This window comes from Pipistrellus hanaki (assembly GCF_964339955.1).
Source record: "Pipistrellus hanaki genome assembly, chromosome: 9".
In the NCBI taxonomy this organism is placed as follows: Eukaryota; Metazoa; Chordata; class Mammalia; order Chiroptera; family Vespertilionidae; genus Pipistrellus; species Pipistrellus hanaki.
Genome location: NC_140511.1, coordinates 30,097,704 through 30,118,098, shown reverse-complemented (window position 1 = coordinate 30,118,098; position 20,395 = coordinate 30,097,704). Strand labels below are relative to the sequence as shown.

General features: G+C 39.8%; 1 protein-coding gene across 1 annotated transcript; it reads right to left on the bottom strand.

Annotated features, from left to right (window-relative positions):
- Positions 1-1,394: 1,394 nt before the first annotated feature.
- On the bottom strand, positions 1,395-9,283 carry LOC311627631 (putative tripartite motif-containing protein 49B; the record flags this gene model as incomplete). The annotated part of the gene is made up of 7 exons (XM_084894125.1): positions 1,395-1,504; positions 1,752-2,129; positions 3,615-3,712; positions 4,630-4,652; positions 5,373-5,603; positions 8,510-8,605; positions 8,876-9,283. 7 exons carry the CDS (start codon positions 9,281-9,283, stop codon positions 1,395-1,397), a joined length of 1,344 nt encoding a protein of 447 aa, XP_084750251.1.
- Between the last annotated feature and the right edge of the window lie 11,112 nt (positions 9,284-20,395).

Here is a 20,395-nt window from a genome sequence, read left to right as displayed (position 1 = left end):
CCACAGTACTTTTTATAGATTAACAAGATGCCCCTTACAGGAAGATTCCTGTAATAGGGCTTCCTGGTGCAGTCTCCGCTGCCTCACCTGCTTCCCTTCCTTCACTGCAGCATGCTTGCTTCTCCGAAGCTTTACTCCTTCTGCAGTGCTTGGCTTCTTTATATGCTGTCTTCAGTCTTAACTCTGGCCTGGATATGCAAATTAATGGCCATCTTGTTTGGGTTGATTTGCATGCTCGTCCTGATTGGCTGGTGGGAGTGGCTTGTGAGTATAGCTAAGGTGCAGTGAATTTGCATGTTTCTCTTTTATTAGCGAGGATGACTTTGGCATAGAGACTTTACCAAAATATGAACTAAACATCAACAGTGATGATAAAGTTGAGAGATTTTAGTGTATACTGTTTCTTTGTGAGTGTTTTTTTATAAAAGCAGTTTGTACATTATAAATTAAGCAAAATAATATCTTAAAAAAAAACATTTCCAGTAATAATAGAACCCTATAAAAACCACCATTAGCTATTAAAATTAAAACATAGTAAAAACTTTTCATTTATAAACATCCATGCATTCATTTACCTGATAGTATTTCAAACTTAAGGGAAGAACCACAGCATATCTTCAATGATATGCGTAATGATATAAATACAATCTTATTTTGAATCAAATTATATAAATACAATCTTATTCTGAATTTGAGTCTTTCTACAACTGACATATTTGGAAGATGGTTCCCATCATATTGAATAAAAAATAGCATTTATATATATAATTTTTAAAATGCAATAATTAAGGCTAAATATTTGTTGAAGAGTTTAATCAACAGGTTAATCACTGCTGTAGAGAGGGTGAATTGTATTATAGGTGTGGGAAAATGACAAGGTTTCACAGCTAGATTAATAGAGGAAAAGCCAGAGAATGAAATGGAGATTATGAAGATGATGATAATAGCATTATGTACTTAACACGTAAACAGTATGGTGTATGAATGAATGTAGCTCTAGACGGCGATACTAAGGAAGATGAGGAGAGTACAGGTCTGATCATCCTGTGAATTTCCATCTCGAGAATATGAATAACACTGAAATATGCATCACTGTGGTGAGAATTACAAAAAAAAATGCACAGCACAGGTTATTAAGTAATGTTACTTCTCTATGGATTATTAAACTGAGACAGGAACATGTAGACTATAGTTAGCTGAAGATAAATGAGAAAATTATTTCTAAATTGCCATTGGTGCAGGCTTGCTCAAGTGTGTGTCTTGCATTTTTGCCACTGTGTCTCTACAACCAGGTATGCCTGCCCTCTTGCCTTGAGGTGTACCTATGCAAACACACCTGTATCTGTAATTATGCTTCCTCGTGACAGTTCATAAATAAAGCAAAAACCGAGGACTTATTTTATGCCATGCTTCATGGATGAGGATTTTCCTAAACTGAGTAAAGCAAAAACCAATTTATATGTTTTGAAGATCATCATATTTAATAATACAGTTAGTAGATATTCTGGACAAAAAAAAAGAAATTAAGAACAAAAACGTATAACATATTTGTCTTATTTGATAGGGCACCAGAAAAAGGGTTTCCTTAAATATTGGCATTCCCCAAGATATAGTGAAATCCTAATGTATTTCTATTGATAGTTGGGAGTGACAACAGCAAAATATAGCCCTGAGAATGAGAGAGAAAGAGCAAGAGGAGATTCTACATATAAGGGAACTTTGTGCTACATTTACAAAGGTTATGCTTCTACCTTCATAATCCAGGGATATCCCTACTCGGCCAATAGGTTTGGGCACACATTGCAGTAAAAGTGGGGAGACGGTGAAGATACTGTGGTGCATCTCGTCTTTAGCACAGCCAAGAACATAGAATGCCTTCTGGAGGTTTCTATGATTCTTTACCCAATCATCACAGCAGACTCCTAAAGCCCAATTCCAAGTGTCTCCCACTTCTAACTCCCAGTAATGTTGCCCATAGGTAAAAATACTATTACCCAAGTAAAGAAAACAGTCAGATCTTGAAAAGTTAAATGGTGTACTTAGAACACCCCATCCAATATTCAGGCTTATCAAATCTCCTTGTAGGAATTCATGATTGAGAGCTCTTCCATGATACACATTGATATTCCCTGCAAAAAGAAAAAAAAAATTATGTGGACACATTGCAAACAGAAGTCCTGATAAAAACATTGCTCTTTCAAGAAGTTACTTTATTATGAGGTCACAACTACAACAGCAATGTTGATTGTCACATCTAATAAAGCACCGAGATAACCAACACATGTGTAAAACAAACAGATCCCTAAGGACAGACATCTCAACATTTTTTGAAGTTCAAATGTAAGACTCATCACATTCACGCAAGTGTGACTCACTGGCTAAAGGGTAGGCTCTGGCACTTAGGATAATGGGTTTGATTCTAGTCAAGGACACATCCTGGATTGCAGGTTCCATCCCTGCATCTGTATTTGTCTGAGTACTTGTCCCTCTCTCTCACATTTTTCTCCCTTTCTCTTCCTTCCTCCCTTTCACTTTTTCTAAAAATTAATAGAAAAAAACATCCTTAGCTCAGCCCAAATGGCTCAGTGTTTGACTATCAACATATGCACCAGGAGGTCAAGGTTCCATTGCTGGTCAGGTCACATGGGTTGTAGGGGGTTGTAGGGGGTATGCAGGAGGCAGCTCATCAATGATTCTCTCTCATCATGATGTTCTATCTGACCCTTCCTCTCCCTGCCTCTCTTCAATCAATAAAAAATAAGGTTGTATATGTCTCCTTGGGTGAGGGTTAAGAACAAAGACTCATGTCTCCAAGTTCACTTTTCATAACAAAATGGCCAATGCATAATATTCTTTGAATTGTCTTCCATCGTAAAAAATTAGAATCAGAAGAACATTTCTTTTAAATAATCATACCATCATTGATTATGGAAGGGATATGCAGATTTGCCATGAATCAAAGATCTCTCTAGATAAATTAATGAAAATCCAATTTATGTCCATTTGAGGAGTTTCTTAAAATGGTGTTTGCAAAAACCTTCACCAGTCTCTCTGTCTTCTGTCCTGGCTTTGGGATGTCAGCATACTGAGATTTAACATGTACCTCTTCAGATAATGATTAAACTGTATTTTGGTGTGGTTTTACTATGTTGTCTATGAAAATATCTCTTCTGTTACACAAACTAATTCAAATTTTTACATTATATGACCATTGTAAAAAAATATAAAGAAACCAAGTATGACCCAGTATGTTATATATCACACACACAAAAAAAAACTAGTATTAGCATTTGAAAATTATATATGAATAAATGTACATAAAATTGAATAATTAATCTTAAATCTGAACATTATTTATTAAACTGTTCATTTCTGACATCATTCCTTTATCCAAAATAAACTCACTATTTATAAGTCTGAATCATATTTCTGTTTTTCACTACCTTGGTATTATAAATTGTAAAGATATCTTCCCTTACAAAAGAATTATACAGTCAAATGATCCACTTATGTCTGAAAATAGTAACACACTTAATAAAAGAGGGAAGATTACCTGTATGGCCCTAACAACACTAGATAGATAATGGAAATATGACCCATGGGCCTACCCTTACTTTGTAAGTGGTTGAACCTTGTCATCATCCCTGGGATGGTCACTGCAGTGAGCTCTGCTTTCACAGGCTGGGGCATGTGCTCACACACTGCCTCACTCCTGCAAGAAGGAAGAGGAAGTTACCATGTTCTCAGTCAACAAACAAAACCACTATTTTTTTATGTATAAAATACTTCAATAAAATTACTTAAATCCATTAATTTGAATAATTCTTGGATTTAAATAAATCCACTTTACCAAATAATTCTTCTTCATGGTTCCTTAATTTTCAAGTCTAATGGAAAGTCCATTTGAACCAGAATTCAGTCTAACTGTTTCTCATATTGTCTAGGAATTTGTCAAGATCCTGAGTCTCTTATGTCCTTGAGAATATTCAAGACGGAAATTCTGGATTCCTTTGAAATGCTCCCCATCTGGAAATGATGGAGTTCTTGAAGACTAGTTGGCCTAGTGCACATTCTAACATAGAGGCTGTGAAACTTTTCCCAGGAAGGCGATATGCTTCCTGGGGAGAGGGGTTCTAGGGGCCTCACATCATTCTCATACTTAGTATATTTTTTTCATCCGTTTTTCAGGACTGTCAACGGCTATGAATAGATCAACAAATCACTAGGGCTTTTTCACTGCTGGGTATTTCCTCGACCCTCTCATCCCAGATTCCACTAGCTCTGCCTCTAAGGTATTTGACTTTCTCATCACTCAGAAAACTTAGCAGCTTCTCCTTCATATATGTAGGGTTTTGAGAACTAAAAAGGAAATTGGAAATGACGGCATTTCCTTTAGTCAGTGTATTTGGAGTTTTTTGGACTTTTTTCAATTTGTCCATTGAAACAGCAGAATGAAATCATTCACTATGGTAATGAAAACAGACATCTACATGGAGTTGGGAAGGGGAAAATAGATACAGGAAAACATTCTATCAAGATCCCAATAAGTTCTGCCTTCACTGTAGCATATTCTGTCTGATTTCTGTGAAAACTCTAAGAGTACCAGCTGGTATCAAGGTACAGACTCACTTGTGCAATATGTCTCCAAAATCCTGTGGAGAAAAATAGAAAGTTTTAGTGCTTTTTACCAATGACTCTTCAACTAGGTCCATGGGAGATTATTTTTTTTTTCCACTTAGTTTTTTTCTCTTATTTTATTTTTTGCTCTTCCTCTTATTTATTTTTGCTGCATTCCTCCAGAACCCTGGTGGGCAATTTGAAAATAGTTCCAGAAGTTATTTCCCTACCCTGTTTCATCCTGAGAAACCTATCTATTTTCTCTTCCCAGTTTATCATATTGTCATAAACTCATGTTCTGCTGGAAACTGATTCCTGGAGACTTTCCATGGGCCAGTGAAGGGGGAAGAGAGCTGGGAAGTCCCTGTGCGCTCTTTTAACCATGATTAAGTATTCACCATCTTGTCTATTTCCAATGTGGGTGTACCCAAAAATGACAGTAATGCAAGTGGAGATTCCAAAATCTCCCCATTTGCCACGACTATAATTAGCCTCAATAATAATACATACCAATTTGTGCCTTTTACTGAATCCAAAATATATCTTTGACTTTTAGACTTCCCACAGAGGTTTGTTTCTTATGGATAATGTAGGAGGGATCTTTGGTTTGTGGGGTTCCTTGGAGGAGCGATACCCTCCCAACAAAGTTATAAAAATAGGTTTTTGGAAACAAATGCCATGAAAGAGGAGAAGGATTTCTGCTGAAGGAATGCCAGTGCACATGAATGTTCAACACCCCACTTCTGAGTTCTTACCAGGAGCAGCTGTACATCTGGTTTATGGCACATTTCCTTCAGCTCTGCATACATTACTCTTAAAAGCTCCCTCTTGTTTTCCATGCTGGCTTCACTGTCCCTGAGTTGGTCAAAAATCTTCTTGTATTCCCTTTGCAGTCTCTCTAAATGATGATGTTTTTTCAGAGGTTCAGTTGGAGCCAACTCATCATATGCAACTCTGATCGCTTCCCGCTGTGATGTCACATAAATCTGCAATGACATGGAGTTAGTAAACATAAACCCTTTCATTCATCTCCTACTAAGTCTCATGGATTCTTCTTTGCCTTGAAAAGATCAGTTATATTTAAGCTCTAACTCTCAGTCTTGTCTAGTCTCAGAATCCACATGTTTTCATTCCTCTTTTCCATAATTTTTAATCAACCAATTTTATCTACTTCACTCAAACAATCCTTTGATAAGATAAGCACAAAGAAAAACAAATGTGTGATTTCAACATTCCAGCCAACATATGAGAGAAGGCTACACAGTTCATTCATAAAACATGCAGTTTAAATTTATATTAATTGGATAAGGGATCCTTTATTTAGCCTGATTACTGAAATTTGGATCAGATTGCTTCAACACATTTTACATGCTGTGACCTCAGACTGATATGCTCATCCCCTTGCATTTCATCCAGTTTAATGCTATCCTGAGCAGGTTTCATTGACAATCTGACACCCATTATCTCTGATTTTATTTCCTTTCATTCTCTTCCTAATTCACTCTGATGGCCCCTCAGATATTTGTAGTTTTCAACTGCCCCCAATATACCTGCCTGCAATATCTTTGCATGTGCTATTTTCTCCATCTAGAATGCTCTCTACATACCCCTATGGTTGCCTTCCCTTTCAGAGATCTTTTTATAGGTGAAATTTTCAGTGAGGTCTACTCTGATGATTGATCCTATTTAGAACTCAAACCCTCATCTGCAGTCCCTATCCTTCCATACTCCTCTTTCTTCTTACTCTTTATTATTCTACAAAGAACTTATTGACTATTTGCCCTTTGATTTAGATTATAAGCTTTATCAGGGAAGGATAGTTTCTACTTTGCTTACTGCTCTATTTTCTAGATCATTATTTGATACAGACAAGGTGCTTATAAAATATGTGTTGAGTACATTCATATTAGATATCACACCTTTAAGATAACCATCCAGATTGAGGAAATCATTATTCTTAAATTTCCCTAACATGTTGAAACATCTTCTTCTATTTACCGTTTCCCCGAAAATAAGACAGTGTCTTATATTAATTTTTGCTCCCAAAGATGGGCTAGGTCTTATTTTCAGGGGATGTCTTATTTTTCCATGAAGAAGAATACGGTACACATTTATTGTTAAATGAAAATAAAGAAAATTTATTACCTATATACGGTACGGTAGTACGGTAGTTGTCAACACAAACCAGACAAACTGTGAATCCTACAGTATCAAGAATTTACTCATTTATTCAATGACAATCATGTCATCTTCTGGAACATCATCATAACAATCTAATTCCTGAATTTCCTGGTGAATTTCTTGTGACTCTATTTCTTTCAGAATCAGTGGAACAAATCTCTCATGTTTAGCAATAGCACTGTATTTAAATGAGTACTTCTTGTCAAGGTAGCCTGCTCACAGTGCATTTGCAATGCAACTCGCAGTGATTTTCTCCCATGAATTCTTCACCCAAGTCACAACTTCTTTCAGTTTAGGTTTCACAAAGTTTACAGTAAATTATTTTCATTCTGAGACAGAGCCTGGGGGGGGCCTTATTTTTGGGAGATGCCTTATATTTCACTCAGAAGGAAACCTGTAAGTAGGTCTTATTTTCAGAAGATGTCTTATTTTCGGGGAAACAAGGTAGATGCCAAGGTCTATATTTGGCATTTTTATATGTATCCCTCATCTCTCATCAACTTTCTCCTCATACATCATATGTATTATATTACTAGAGGCTTCATGCACAGGTAGGGACCCTTGGCCTGGCTGGTGATTGGGGCCTATTGGAGGAGTTGCCTTGCAATTGGAAGGGACTGTTAGAGTTTGCCTGACAGGTTGTTTGTTAATCGTGGGAACAAACCATCAAGCTTTGTGTGACAGCTGTCATTTTGTGAGAAACCCTGACTAAGGGCCAATGGAACCAATGGAGGGGTGCTGACCAACCTGGGTTAGGAATTGCAGGTGGTAGGCAACTTGTGGTAGAGACCACAGGATTTTGGCCTGTTGGCCAGGAAAGGGGGGGGTGGGGGGGGATGAGAAACTGTAGGAGGTTGGCTGGCCATTCAAGAGGAGAGGCCATGGGAAGTTGAACGGCTGGCTTCCTCCCTAATTGGGACTGATCAGGTGGGCCAGCCTGGCAGGGGGAAAAACCACAGGAGGTTAACTGGCTGTGGGGGGTTGGCTCTGGAAGTGTACTGAACACCAGGGTGCAAATCCTGTGTTGAGTATCTGCCACCTCATGGTCAGTGCACATCATAGTGATCGGCCTATGGGTCCTACGGCCATTTGGTTGCTTAGACATATAGATAGATGGACAGACGGACAGACGGACAGACACATGGACATGGACAGACACATGGACATGGACATGGACATAGATATATAGATATAGATATATAGATATAGATTATATAGATATAGATGCAAAATTAATTACTTAGGATAAGTTCAGGGTTTCCCTGGATTGATGACAATGTTCTTTGTTCCTGAAATTTTCAATCTGTTTTCAATTACTACTTTCCCACATTAATGTTTATACTGCCTCAGATGCTTCCCTTGAATTTTCAATGTCTGCCAAATATCTCCTTGGCCCAGTATTTACCCCCTCCCTCAACATGTGACACTCTGTGAAATGGCCCGGTCTGTTGTGGTTGTTGGTGCAGAAGTGGTAAATATTGTTAAACCAGGAACAAACCAACATGCTTTGTGCAACAGCTGTTATATTTTTAGAAAGTGACTGAGAGCCCACTATTTATCCTATGGAGAGAAAACACCCTTTTTCTGTTGATCACCCTTCCCATATTGAATCCCAAAGAACACTATAGTGTCAGAGGAAGTTCCTATTTTAAAGTCATTCATCCAACTACCCCAGGTTCATGCTGCAGGTTGGAGAAATGCAAATACTAACCTTCCAAGATCTGGTGGTGACAGTTTCTACATTCAGGTTTCTATCATTTTCACGGCATTTCTCCCATACAGAACACATTGTCTTGAGGAGTTTCTCCTGCAAGAGAACCACCAAGAGTCAAATAGAGCCAATGAAGAGGAGAATGTAACCTTTAGTCCCCAGAATGAGTGATGAATCAGAGCCATTGAAAACAAGAAAATCCAAGAGTTGCCTTGTTTATATCACATATTTGTGAAATCTGGGAGGCTTCACACTAAGGAATTCCTGGGCAGAGATTCTGAAGGAATATCTGGATGGAGTAATCCCATCCCCAAGGAAACAGACCCACAGGAATTTCATACTCACTTTACAGAAGGGATCACTTACCCTGTGTTGCTCAGCCGCCTCTCCTATTGAACAGTGTCTGTGAGCCCCATGCTCCTGGGAGATAGAGCAGTTTATACAGAGCAGGCTCCTCTGGTCCTCACAGAAGATCTGCTTTGCCTCCATGTGTATCATACACCTATTCTCTGTAGACCGCAGGAAAAGCCACAGACTGCCTTGTGTGACAATGAGAACCATTTCCTTGAGAATGACATTTGTGTGAAAGTCTCTTTGCTGGATTTCTTTCTGGCATTCTGAGCAGTGAGCAAGAACTGACCTGTTCGGCCAGCTGAGGTAGAAACAGGGCCTGCAAAAGCTGTGCCCACAGTCTGTGGTGATGGGGTCTACAAAGCAGTTTCTGCAGATGGAGCAGGTGAGGTCATTCTGGAAGACTTGCAAGATGCGATCCATGTTTCTGGGAAGAATTAGAAATAGGTAATTTCTGGGTCTGGGTTGGTGAGAAGCTTCTGAACAGTTATATGAGGGTAGTGATGTCCATATTTTTTTCTCTGTGCAATACTCACTAAAGCAAGACAAATTATTTATGCCATGACACAGATGAAAATCTGGAGTCCAGAAAGAGTCCTTGGGCTTTACCACAGACAAGGTTCTCACTAGATGGCTTACATAATCCTGCACATTCAGTTCCCAGTCCTTATCCAAATACTAATGTGTGGAAGTATCCATTTCTAGGATATGGGATATAGCATTTTATTACTGGTCTTAATTGTTCTAAATCAATCATAATTGTTCTAAATCAATCACAATTGGGGTCCGATGTCTAAAATAATTATTTCAGTGAGCTTTCTCATTTCCCTTAGATCTGTATCCCTAGTCATTTTCTTAATGACTTAAAATCAGGTGCACCAAGTTAAAAATTATAAAGTGACAGCATTTACAGTATTAAACGATAAGATATTTCTAATACTCTCATTACATTCTATCTAATAAAAGTATAATATGCAAATTAACCATCACTCCACTACACCCACCAGCCTCGCCCACCAACCAATCAGAGCAAATATGCAAATATGCCAACCAAGATGGCTATAGCCAGAGAGAGCAGGAGGGAGGCTTGGGTTTCCCTGACAATGAAGGAAAGCAAGCTTTCCACACACCCTGGCGGGCCCAGACTTCAACTCAAGGATACAAACTTTCAATTATAGAAGGTAAATAAATTCCAACAGAAATGGCAGAACCCAAAGAGCTGGAAGAGCAGGAGGCGAGGGTTTCCCCGGGGCGATGAAGGAAGCCAAACTTTCCACACACCCTGGACAGTCTAGGTCTCCACTCCTGGCTACAAAGTTTCAATTATAGGAGATACATAAATCCCAATAGAAATGGCTGCCACCACAGAGTGAGCAGAAAGCTTGGTTCCACTCAAGGCTCCAAAGTTTCAATTGTAGAACATAAATACATTCCAGATTCCAGAGCCTCCACTTGGATCACAGGGGGGGAAGCATGGCTGGCCTGCAAACCACCACAGGACCCTCACCCAGGCCACACTACATCCTAAGGGAACCTCCACACTGATCTGGGACACCCTTCAGGGCAAACCAGCTGGCCCCCACCCATGCACCAGGTCTCTATACTATCTAATAAAAGAGTAATATGCAGATTGACCATCCCTCCAACACACAAGATGGCTGTCCCCATGTGTTCAAAGATCCTGCTCCCATGTGTACACAAGATGGCCACCACAAGATGGTCAGCAGATGAGGGCAGTTGGGAGGGGCCAGCCTGCAAGGGAGGGCAGTTGGCAGGCACCAGGCCTGCAGAGGAAGGCAGTTAGAGATGACCAGGCCTACAGGGGAGGGTAGTTAGGGGTAACCAGGCCTGCAGGGGAGGGCAGTTAGGGGCAAACAGGCTGGCAGGAAAGCAGTTAGGCATCAATTAGGCTGGCAGGGGAGTGGTTATGGGGTGATCAGGCTGGCAGGCAGAAGTTGTTAGGGGCAATCAGGAAAGCAGGCAGGAAGCCAGCAGTCCTGGTTTGTGAGAGGGATGTCTGAGTGCCCATTTAGGCCCAATCCCAGTGGGGTCCCAAATTGGGGAGGGTGCAGGCTGGGCTGAGGGACACCCCCCTCTATGCACTAATTTTGTGCACCAGGCCCCTAGTATATGTATACATGTAAATATTTATAATTATGCAGTCCAATATGTTCACTCACTCAGCCATACCTATAGCAGCAAACCCTGGAACTTTTAGAATAGTTTGCTATAAAATTACATGATATTTGACAATTACCTCCTGAGGCATAACCATACATCAAAAAACCACAAAATATACAAAATAGCAGCAAATTATACCTTGATTATTCATAAAAGTGCTTAGTAAGAATATGAGGTACAAATAGTATAACTTAGTAGGTTAAAGATAAAGTATGTTTAGCACCTAAATAGAAGGTATTTCATTGACTTAACTTGCACTCACCCCTAAGTTCTGTGAATGGTTTACTCAAAGATTTCTCTGAAACGAATTCTGTGAAACACACCTCAGGCTGAGGAGCACCGGGCAGCCACGTTTAAGTGCAGTCTGTCTCCACTAAAGAAAAATGAACTTGTGTCATGTAGTTCTTTTTACTAGAATGCTTGAAGATCACATCTTTTTATTATTATTACTAGTAGCCCAGTGCACAAAACTCAGGGAGAGGGGTGTTCCTCAGATTGGCCTGTGCCCTCTCCAATCGGGGACCCTCAAAGGATGTCTTACTGTCGATTTACAGGAATTGGGCCTAAACCGGCAGTAGGACATCCCTCTCGCAATCTGGGACTGCTGGTTCCTTATGGCTCACCTGCCTGCATGCCTGCTTTATTGCCCTTAAACACTTGGCCTGCTGGCATACTCACCCTCAAATGCCCCCTGATACTGGCCTGATCACCCCCAAGTGTCCCCCCTGCTGGCCTGCTCGCCCCTACCTTCCCTCCCCACTGGCCTTCTTATACCCACCTGCCCCCTGATGGCCTGATCACCTTCAACTGACCCCCATTGACAGCCTCCTCCCCCAAACTGGCCACCTGCTGATCTGCTTGCCTCCAATGACCCTGCCTGCCAGCAGCCTGATCACCCACAACTGCACTCCCCTCTTGGCCTCTAACTGCCTCTACCTTAGCCAGGCCATCATGATTTTGTCTAGGATAATATCCAGAAGGTCTCCTGGAAGGTCTCCCAGCCTAATTAGCATATTACTCTTTTATTAGATAGGATAGAGGCCTGATGCATGGGTGGGAGCCAGCTGCTTTGCCCTAAAGGGTGTTCCAGATTGGGGTTGGGACTCCCTTGGGTGTGGAGAGGTCTGGGCGATGGGCCTATGGTGGTTTTCAGGCAGGCCATGCCCCCATGGGGTGAGGGTCCATGCTGGGAGTTATGGTCAGCCTAGGTAAGGAGCTGGGGGCTGTTTTCAGGCTTGCAACACCCCCTTCATGGTGGGGTTCCCACTGCGGTGCCTGCCCAGCCTCTGTGAGGAACAGATGGCTGTTTGCAGGTTGGCCAAGTCCCCAAGGGGAACCCTCACCTTATGAGGCGGGGGTGGTGGACAGCCTGGGTGAGGGGCTGATGGCTGTTTGTAGACTGGTAATGCCCCCAGCAACCCAAGCCTTCAGCCCTCCTTTTTTAATTTTTTTCAGGGCCTCCTTGAGCAGAAGCCAGGGCAGGCTGGAAGCAGGTATTGGGATTTATTTATCTTCTATAATTGAAACTTTATAGCCTTGAGCATAGGTCAGGGCCAGCCAGGGTCAGCGGGCAAGAAGCTTTGCTTCTTGCATCGCCAGGAACAACACAAACCTCCTGCACACTCCAGCTCCATGGCCACTGCCATATTTGCTGGGATAATTTGCATACTCACTGGTGGGCAAAAAGGAAGTATAGTCAATTTGCATGTTTCTTTTATTAGATTAGATTATTTAGTTAATCCTCACCAGAGGATATTTTTTCCATTGAATTTTAATGAGAATAGAAGAAAAGGGGAGAGACACACAGAGAGACACAGTGATTTGAGAGAGACACATTAATTGGCTGCCTCCTGCATGCACCCTAACTAGGCCCACCCTGCAACTGAGATAAGCTCCTTGACCTTAATAGAACAGGAGGCCCTTTGGTCCCAAGACCATTGCTCTAACCACTGAGAACACCTGCTAGGTCCACACCCACCTCTTTAGATTGTAACTCAGGTATTTAGCAAGAGGACAATAGGAGTTCATGATCTATTAACAACTCAATTTTGGCCCATAGATTAAATTAAAATTCAGCTTTGTTTCTAAAAACAGCTCTCTGAATGATACATCTAAAACATAAATGCTATCATAATAGACAGATACTCAACAATTACGTAAGTTTCCTTTAATAATATTTTTGAGTGTTTGTGTGAGTGGCAGGCATTTCTTAAAGTGATCTTCTAATTCACAGGTGGGGAAGTCCTGTCCAAGGTCCATATAAGAACTCGCCAAAAAATTCTGCCAAGCCACTAGAGGTGAGTAATTTAAATGCTCAACCAAGTACAGCAGGATAATTTTTAAGTTGATAATTTTGTATGACCCTCAAATGATGTTATAAATATGTAAATAGCCCTTGGCAGGAAAAAAAAAAAAAAGTCCTCCCCCACTACAGTCTAATCTATCTATATCACAGGATATGCCCTAGAATAGACCAATAGGAACATGCCTTAAAAATCCCAATACTTTCCCTTTCCAACACCTAAGAGAAATCACTAATTATCCAATACTCTCAAAAAAATTATCAAATTTACAAATGTTTTGTCAATCTCTTGCATGAAAAATAATTATTTGATTTGAATTTCTTTCTCCCCATTGTTAATAAGAGTTAGCACTTTTTCCTATTTATTTGTTCTTTTTCTTCACTATAAATAAGCGCTTTATAAAATTGTTCATTTTTCTATTGGGTAATCTATTACTTTTATTATCTATAAGTATTGATTCTTCATTGCATTCTAAAAACAAATTACTTCCTTTTTAAAGTGACAGATATCACACACATAGTAAATCCCATTCATGTTCTACAAAGTGACATGAACACTTTACTAGTAAGTACTGAAGCAATATTCCCTGTGGAAATGCAGAGTTAGTCTCCTTCCAGCCTCTGGTCATAGCATGCTCATCCATCAGTTAGTACATAACCTCAGTCTAAAGACATCTTAGGTAATATATATTGTGTATGTATTAATATTGAATTCATGGCCAACAGCCCTAGAGCTCATTCATTAAGGATGCTTATCTAACTGATATATTATTTTGTTCAATCATAGCTAGTGCTTTAGTACTAAGGCTGGGGGGCATTTTAAACAATGGTGTCATCAACAAACAGCATCAAAATGCCAAAAACCTGGCATAATAGACCATGGAAAAACACTTACTGTATGAGCTTCTCTTTATTCAAACTCTGCTTGGAACATTCAACTGGCAGGACTCAAATTTCTCCTCCTCAGTGCAAGTCCAAGAATGGCTAGGAAAACTACATGAATATTAGTTATTGGATTACAAATTAGTTTTAGTGAATAAACAAATTTGCAATTACAGAACCTACAAATTAAGAGGAAGGACTGATTGCATTTTTCTTGGTGTGCTATATATATGTATATATGTTTTTATATGAAAATGAAATAAAGGCAGGAAATTTGGGGAGGGGCTATCTAATATTTTGTTTTTTATTGATTTTCAGGAAGAGAGGAAGACAGAGAGGGAGAGAGAGAGAACCATATCTTAGCTGGCTCCTACATACTACTTATCTGGTATTGAGCCAGAAACCCAGGCACATCTGTGAGTCAAATCATAAACCTTTTGGTGCATGAAAGATGTCCAACGATCTGAGCCACACTAGGCAGGACCTAACATTTCCCAGATAAGAATTCTTTGTCAATGGACCACAAGATTTATGGTCAAGACTGTCGGAGCAGTGAAGAAGGATCTATCATTGCTGTCAATCAAGGCTCAACCCCAGAAGCATAACCAGTAATATAGATCCATGTACAGATTTATTACAAAGATCTGGCTTACAGGATCATAGGGGCTAGTTAAGCAAGTGTGAGATCTGTGGTATTATAAGCCGGGAAGAGAAATCACCAACAGCCTGGAACCCAATGGTCATGGAACAAAGCATTTGTCATGTCAGTGAGGTGTTTCCGGAGCAAAACAGGCCCATTTGATGTTTGCAGATTTGTTCAAAGATTTTCTATGCCTTTCCTGAAAGGACTTTCACTGATGAAGTCAGGACTTGAGAATTTCTTTAGCTCACAGTCAAAATAAAGGGCTTTAGTTACATCTGCTGTCTCCTCCCAGCACCAAGTAGTTTAGCCCTTGATTGAATAACTAGGCAAGAGGTATGTGTGTTAAAAAAAAAAGCTTGCTGATCTCATTTCCTTCCTTATAGTTCTGCGTGAGTCAGCACATCAAAAAGCTATCATAAGTTAATATAACAGTAAATTTAAGAAATATAAGAACAGGTCTCCTTGTTCTGTTCTAGATTTACCATGTAGGACCACCCACAGAATGCCCTGGATGTATCTTCTCTAACTTAATTAATAAATATTTCTGATTTCATTATCAATAAATTGAAAATTTAGCCTCTACACTCATTGTGATCTTTGATTGATATCAGTGACATGTGTTTTTCTTTACATGTGGAAGCAAGCATTTGTTTTAGAATGTTAATAAAACCCATTAGTTAAAAACTTACAAGATAACATAAATTATATGAGTAATTATAGTATACTAGAGGCCCAGAGCACAAAATTTGTGCATGGAAGGGGGCTCCCTCAGCCCAACCTGCATGCTCTCCAATCTGGAACCCCTGGCTCCTAAAAGCTCTCCTGCCTGTCTGCCTGATTGCCCCTAACTGGTTCTGCTTGCCAGCCTGATCACTCCCTAATTGGTCCCCTGCTGGCCAGGTGGTTGCCCCCTAAATACCCCGCTGCTGGATTGGACTCCTCCTAAGTGCCATCCCCGCCAACCTGACCATCCCCTAACTGCTCATGTGCTGGCCTGGTCTCCCATAACTGCCTCTGCCTTGGCCCTGCCTTTGTCTGGAAGGAAGATTGGACATTCAGAAGATGTCCCATCAACCCAGTTTAATTAGCATGCTACCCTTTCATTAGTATAGATTGTTCATTGAATAACAGACTACTAATATGTTAACTGATATTTCATAACATTTATTTCCTATTCATTTACTTATTGAGCTACTGAAAGTATTACAAAATACATTCTTTGTGCATATTCTTGTTTCTGGGAAATTCTATTTAAAAGATTGCTACAGGTGATATAGCTAGGTTAAAGTGTATGTGAGAAGACCACTGGACTGTCCTGAAATGGAAATTTAAGTCAGAATACTCATGTTTCTTAAAAAAAAACATTTACCTCACTTCAAAGTGCAATATTAAAACATATAAGTATTTTTTTTCAAATCATTGAATGCTTATATCACTAAATATTATAGAATAGTATCCCTCTTGTGTACATAGACATTCATCATGTTTTGAGTAGGCGGTAATGTGTACTACAATACATATAGAATTAAATACTGCTAAAAAAAATTTAGAATCTACAACCATGTACAAATCCACAAAATATTTGGCCGCTACTTTGTGAGTCCTAGGAATTACTAAGGGTTAATAACATAAAAGAACTAAAATTAGTCATCATATTAATTCCAAAACATAGAACAAACAAAACAGTAATGGGATTGTTTTTACTAAGTTGGCAAACAATGTGATTTTAGAGAACAACCTCAGTTTGCTGATGAATGAATACTCACCAATGCTTGCTGGAGAAGTATTCATACAAAGAGGTCAGCTCAGGGATCAAGCCTTCCAAGTGTGATGGCAGTGCCTCTCAGAAATCTCCCAGACCAGGTAAGCTCCAAGCAAGCTCCCTGGAAACAGTGAGTGTGGCTCCTTATATGGAGTCCCTGAAGACCTCATTCATTTTTTTCCAGGTGATGGGATTTGAGAGCTCTCAATAGGGCTTGTCTTTTCTAAATGGAAGGAAGATTAGCAACATCTTTTCTAATCTCCCTAAATATACCTCTACTAACATAATCTCATCAAGTCACCAATTTGCCAACAAACCAACCCTCCAACACTGTGTTTATATCTACCTTTATGGACATCAAGAACTTTTATTTTTAATTCAGAAACAGATTCGAGGGATTATTTTACTAATTAGTGACTTTGGCAAATATCCAAAAGCTTGGGAATAATTTACTAAGTTTTCTTGGAAATATGTTAACTATGTTCTATTATGCACAATGTACTTTATTTGTTGCTATAGTTTTATTATTATTGTTTGAATTCTATTATTTATTCTTTTTTATTCAAAAGATTTTTATTGAGAGTGGAGGATAGGGAGGAGAGAAAGAGAGACCTAGTAAGAAAGAAAAAGAGAGAGAGAAAGAGAGAGAGAGAGAGGGGGAGAGAGAGAGAGAGAGAGAGGGGAGAGAGAGAGAGAGAGAGAGAGAGAGAGAGAGAGAGAGAGAGAGAGAGACATAGACCTGAGGGAGACTTGTTGATTGATAGCCTCCCTTACATACACTACCAGGGCCAAGGATAAATCCTGCAAGCCAGATGTGTGATCTAGATTGGAAATGGAACCATGGACTGACTCTAAACTCTGAGCCAAACCAGCCAGGGATGTTTGTATATTTTAATTAAGAATTTAATATAAGAACTCCTTGGCCACAGCTCTTTTATTTTAATCCTCACCCAAGAATATGTTTATTGATTATAGAGAGAGTAGAAGGGAGAGGAAAGAGATAGAGAAAAAAATTTCAATGTGAGAGAGAAACATTGATGGGTTGCCTTCCCCAAGCAGAATTTAATTTCCTGTTCCTTTTTATCAGAAGATAGTATTTTCCTTTCTGTGGCTGAGGGATGTGTGTATTGTCATGCTTAATACAGATCTTTCTGAAAGAATGACCATTTATAGTTTTATATTTCACAATCAATAAGAACTAAAATGGCAAAGAGTAGATTTTCCTAGAATTGGGTAATAGAAACAAGTACCTCTGAGAAATGGGGCTGGTAGCAGGCAAAGAAGAAAAGTAAGAGAGATTCTGTAAGGATGGCCCAATTCTATGCCATGATTGTGAACAAAAGGATTTTGAGGAAGAATGTTCAGTTGGATGATGATGCCACCAGCAGGATTAATTGTCTCTTCCTCCTGTCAGGAGTGAGCAGGTGCAGCTGCACATGCCTCAACCTCTGCAGCCACAGCTCCCTGCACATCCATCACTGGGCTGGTGGGCAGGCTCAACCTCTTCCAGGGTGAGTGTCACCTCAGTGGGGGACCACCTAATGGGGTCCTTCAGTTAGGATAAGTTGTGGGTGAATTTTTCCTTTTGCTTAAGCTTTATCTTACAGAAGAAAATAGCCTGCAAATGGCATGTGTGGTTCTATTTAGTCATGGGATCACTATAATATATGAAAATGATAGATGTGACTCAGGCCTTAGCAAATACTTATATATTTGACAAGTGACATATAATATGAAAAAAAAATATGTGTGCAAAAGTGGTTTCTTGAGTCCTAGAAATATCATTACATAAAATTTGAGTAGTCCACTGAGTCCTAAAAAATTGGATATCAGCCCAAACAGGTTTGGCTCAATGGATAGAGCATCAGCCTGCAGACCGAAAGGTTCCAGGTTCGATTCCGGTCAGGGGCATGTACCTTGGTTGAGGGCATATCCCCAGTGGGGGGTGTGCAGGTGGCAGCTGATTGATGACTCTCCCTCATTAATGTTTCTAACTCTTTCCTTCTCTCTTCCTCTCTGTAAAAAATCAATAAAATATATTTTTTTAAATTGGATAACAGTTTAAGATATTTCAATTTCTAATAACTGCAATGAATTGGTTTTTTTTAAAACATTCTGCTTTAAAAAATTTTAGTAATTGGATTTATAATATATGTTTTAATGGATGTAATCAGAAATAATCATAAAGGTGATAAAAGCTAACTGCAGAAACAAAGATTTTATGAATAATAATAAAAAGTAATTTGGTGGTGGATTAGGCCATACAGAAACTCCATGGTAAACCTAAACCTGGAGAGTTAATGTAACCAGTTGGTGCTACTCCTCAAGGAACCTCAATTGCCTAATCCTGTTGGCCCTCAGCACTCAAAAGGGATTCTGTTTCTCTCCCCAGATGGTCCAGATTCAGGAAATGGTGGAGATGGTGAAAGAAAGAGGCTGCCCTTCGCATCTGAGCTGAGTTTCCCTTCTGAGAAGGGATCTTTTCAGAGATTAACATTCTACACTGACCTCGCCTAGCAGGTGCATCAGAATCACCTGCAGTTCATGTTAGAATACAGGTGGCTGCGCCTCAACCACAGAGATTCTTGACTCAGTGCATCTGGTGCTGGAGAGCTGGCAGAGCTAGCAAATTATAAACTGCTGCTGCTGGTACTGAGTCCATACTTTGAAAATCTCAAATTTAGCTCAATGTTTATTAAAGATGATACTTTAGGTTGTACTGGAATGGACAGTAGAAAAAAAACAACATTCAATAGGACAAGGTAGGAAATCCAGGCCATGGCCTTGCTTCTGTAGCTTCCTCCAGTCTGTATGGGGAGAGGGAGTCTAGCTTTGTAGCCCTTTGGCCCACCCAGCTATGTCCTGGGGAGGCCAGCAGGATGGCAGCTATGCAGCGCCCTTGGATTTCAGAGCTCAGGACATCAAGCAACAGGGTACAGGCTTGATGTTTGGAGGTCCAGGCAGCCCCACCTTTGGTTCCTTCCCTTCCCTGTGCCGTCCCCACAGCTATTAAGTGATTTTCTTCTAGGTATTACTGTATTTCTCTCCTCTTCTTCATAGTCATACTAAGTGTCATATTGTCTTATACTCTGATTCTGAAAAATTTATCAAGCCTTAACATTGAACTGGGTATACCTATCATGGCCTTATTATGGTATATGGTGGGACCTTGCTCAACAAAGGTTGAAATGTGAGGGAAGTAGTACTCTGATTTTCCCCCCCCCAATAAATACACAGTTGACCATCTGTATCTGTGGGTTTTCTATCGACCTATGGTGGATGAAAGACAACAATTTTAATCATTGTTTGGAAATGCATGAACTCAGAGGGCTAACTATATGCATTATTTTATATCATTTTCTATAAGAAACCTGAAAATCCCATGAATTTGGTATCCATGGGGTCCCAGAAACATTGCTTTACAGATAAGAATGAGGACGTTTGGGGAGAGTCAAAAGTTATATGTGGATATTTGACTGCAAGGTAATGGGACTTTAGCCTACTTCTATCTCTGTTCAATAACCAATAATCTCACACATTTATTATAATTCTGGGCACTAGTTTCTTTGGCTGGTATATATATGTTTGTATATATGTATTTCATTGATTTTTTACAGAGTGCTAGAAACTGATGAGAGAGGAACATAGTTCAGCTGCCTCCTCACGCCCCCTATAGGGGATGTGCCTGCAACCAAGGTACATGCCCTTGACAAAAATCAAACCAGAGACCCTTCAGTCCGCAGGCCGAATCTCTATCCACTGAGC